The sequence below is a fragment of the Sinocyclocheilus anshuiensis genome, unplaced genomic scaffold (assembly GCF_001515605.1).
Source record: "Sinocyclocheilus anshuiensis isolate Anshui unplaced genomic scaffold, SAMN03320099.WGS_v1.1 scaffold745, whole genome shotgun sequence".
NCBI classification, from domain to species: domain Eukaryota; kingdom Metazoa; phylum Chordata; class Actinopteri; order Cypriniformes; family Cyprinidae; genus Sinocyclocheilus; species Sinocyclocheilus anshuiensis.
The window spans coordinates 651730-653325 of NW_015540128.1; the positions used below are offsets into that span (position 1 = coordinate 651730).

At 41.7% G+C, this 1596-nt stretch overlaps 1 protein-coding gene across 1 annotated transcript in view; it reads right to left on the minus strand.

Annotated features, from left to right (window-relative positions):
* dcc (DCC netrin 1 receptor) overlaps positions 1–1596 on the minus strand; it is a 187354-nt gene that overhangs the window by 2346 nt on the left and 183412 nt on the right. The window contains exon 28 of the mRNA XM_016484514.1: positions 150–292. Coding sequence (XP_016340000.1) covers positions 150–292 — 143 coding nt within the window. The remainder of the gene's footprint in view (positions 1–149; positions 293–1596) is intronic.

Consider the following 1596-nt stretch of genomic DNA (forward strand, 5'->3'; position numbering starts at 1 on the left):
GAGTGTGAGTGTGTGTGTGTGTGAGTGAGTGTGTGTGTGTGTGTGTCCTGTGCGTGTGCGTGCGTGTGTGTCCTGTGTGTGTGCATGCGAGTGTGTGTATGATTGTGTGTGTGTGTGTGTGAGTGTGTGTGTGTGTGTGTGTGACTCACGTTGGTGGGGTCATCTGGCTGCTTCTGTCCGTCTTCAGCCGTCTCCGGAGCGGTCGGCACTGAAACAGGCAGTAACGGAGAGCGGGCCTTCCCAGCCTGACCCAGCGAGGCCGTCTTCACCTGCGGTTTGGGTAAACTCCCACCTGTGAGCAGAGAAACACACAGAAAACATCAACACACGACTCATCCTCAAACCTCCACGAGTTTCTTTCTTCAGAAGGAGATATTTTGAAGAACCAAACAGGTGATGGTCTCCACTGACTTCCATAGTATGAAAAAAAAACACAATGTAAGTGGATGGCTACCGTCAACTGTTTGGTTTCCAACATTCTTCAAAATATCTTCTTTTTGTGCTCAACAGAAGAAAGAAACTCATACAGATTTGAAACAACTTGAGTAAATGATCTTTTTAAGACAACTAACGGAAATGATATTATTACCACATTTTCCGGAGTATAAGTTACTTTTTTATCATCTATAACATGCTGTGAGTTATAATTCAAAGCGACTTGTATAATGCAATTAAAATCAAGTATGCAAAGCTTTTGGAAGTTTACTTGTGCATTTCCCTGAGTTTTCCTTTAAATAAAATAGTTTTAGGCTTGCCGTTTATAAAGCAATTTTTTTATAAAGTGAATGAGATCAGGATGAGTTTGTTTCTTCATCAGGTTTGTAGAAATGTAGCATTGCATCAGTGTCTCAGCAATGGATGCTCTGCAGTGAATGGGTGCCGTCAGAATGAGAGTCCAAACAGCTGATAAAAACATCACAATAATCCACAGCACTCCAGTCCATCAGTTAACATCTGGAGAAGACAAAAGCTGAAACACATCCAGCATTAAGACGTTTTTAACTCAAATACATTGAGTCTATAATCCATAATAACGCTTCCTCCAGTGAAAAAGTGTTCTGGTCTGAATCAGGAGAGAAATCTGCACAGATCAAGCAGCGTTTAAACAGCTCTAAACAAATATGTGGCTGGATTTTGATGTTTGACAGCAGATGCACTTTTTCACTGGAGGAAGCCATTTCTCCAAATCGGATGGAGAAACAAACTCATCCTAATCTTGGATGACCTGAGGCTGAGAACATTTAAAGCACATTCTCATTTTTTGAGTGAACTACTCCTTTATATGCCAATGCGACTTATGTGTGTTTTTTGTTCTCTTTCAACAATGCAATTTCCACTTTGTGCAACTATCAAGAAAACAAGGTAGTTACAAATTATTTTCATTATTTTCAGCACCAGGAACAGCCCGATCCCACCGACCCTGAATGCCACAAAATCAAGAGGAAAAATGAATGTAGTTAAAGGAGCCAAATCCAGATCTCCATCCAGAGCTCCACTGGCAGACCTCCAGACGAGAGAGAGACACAGAGAGAGAGAGAGAGAGAGACAGACAGAGAGAGAGAGAGAGCGAGAGAGAGAGAGAGAGAAAGAAAGAAA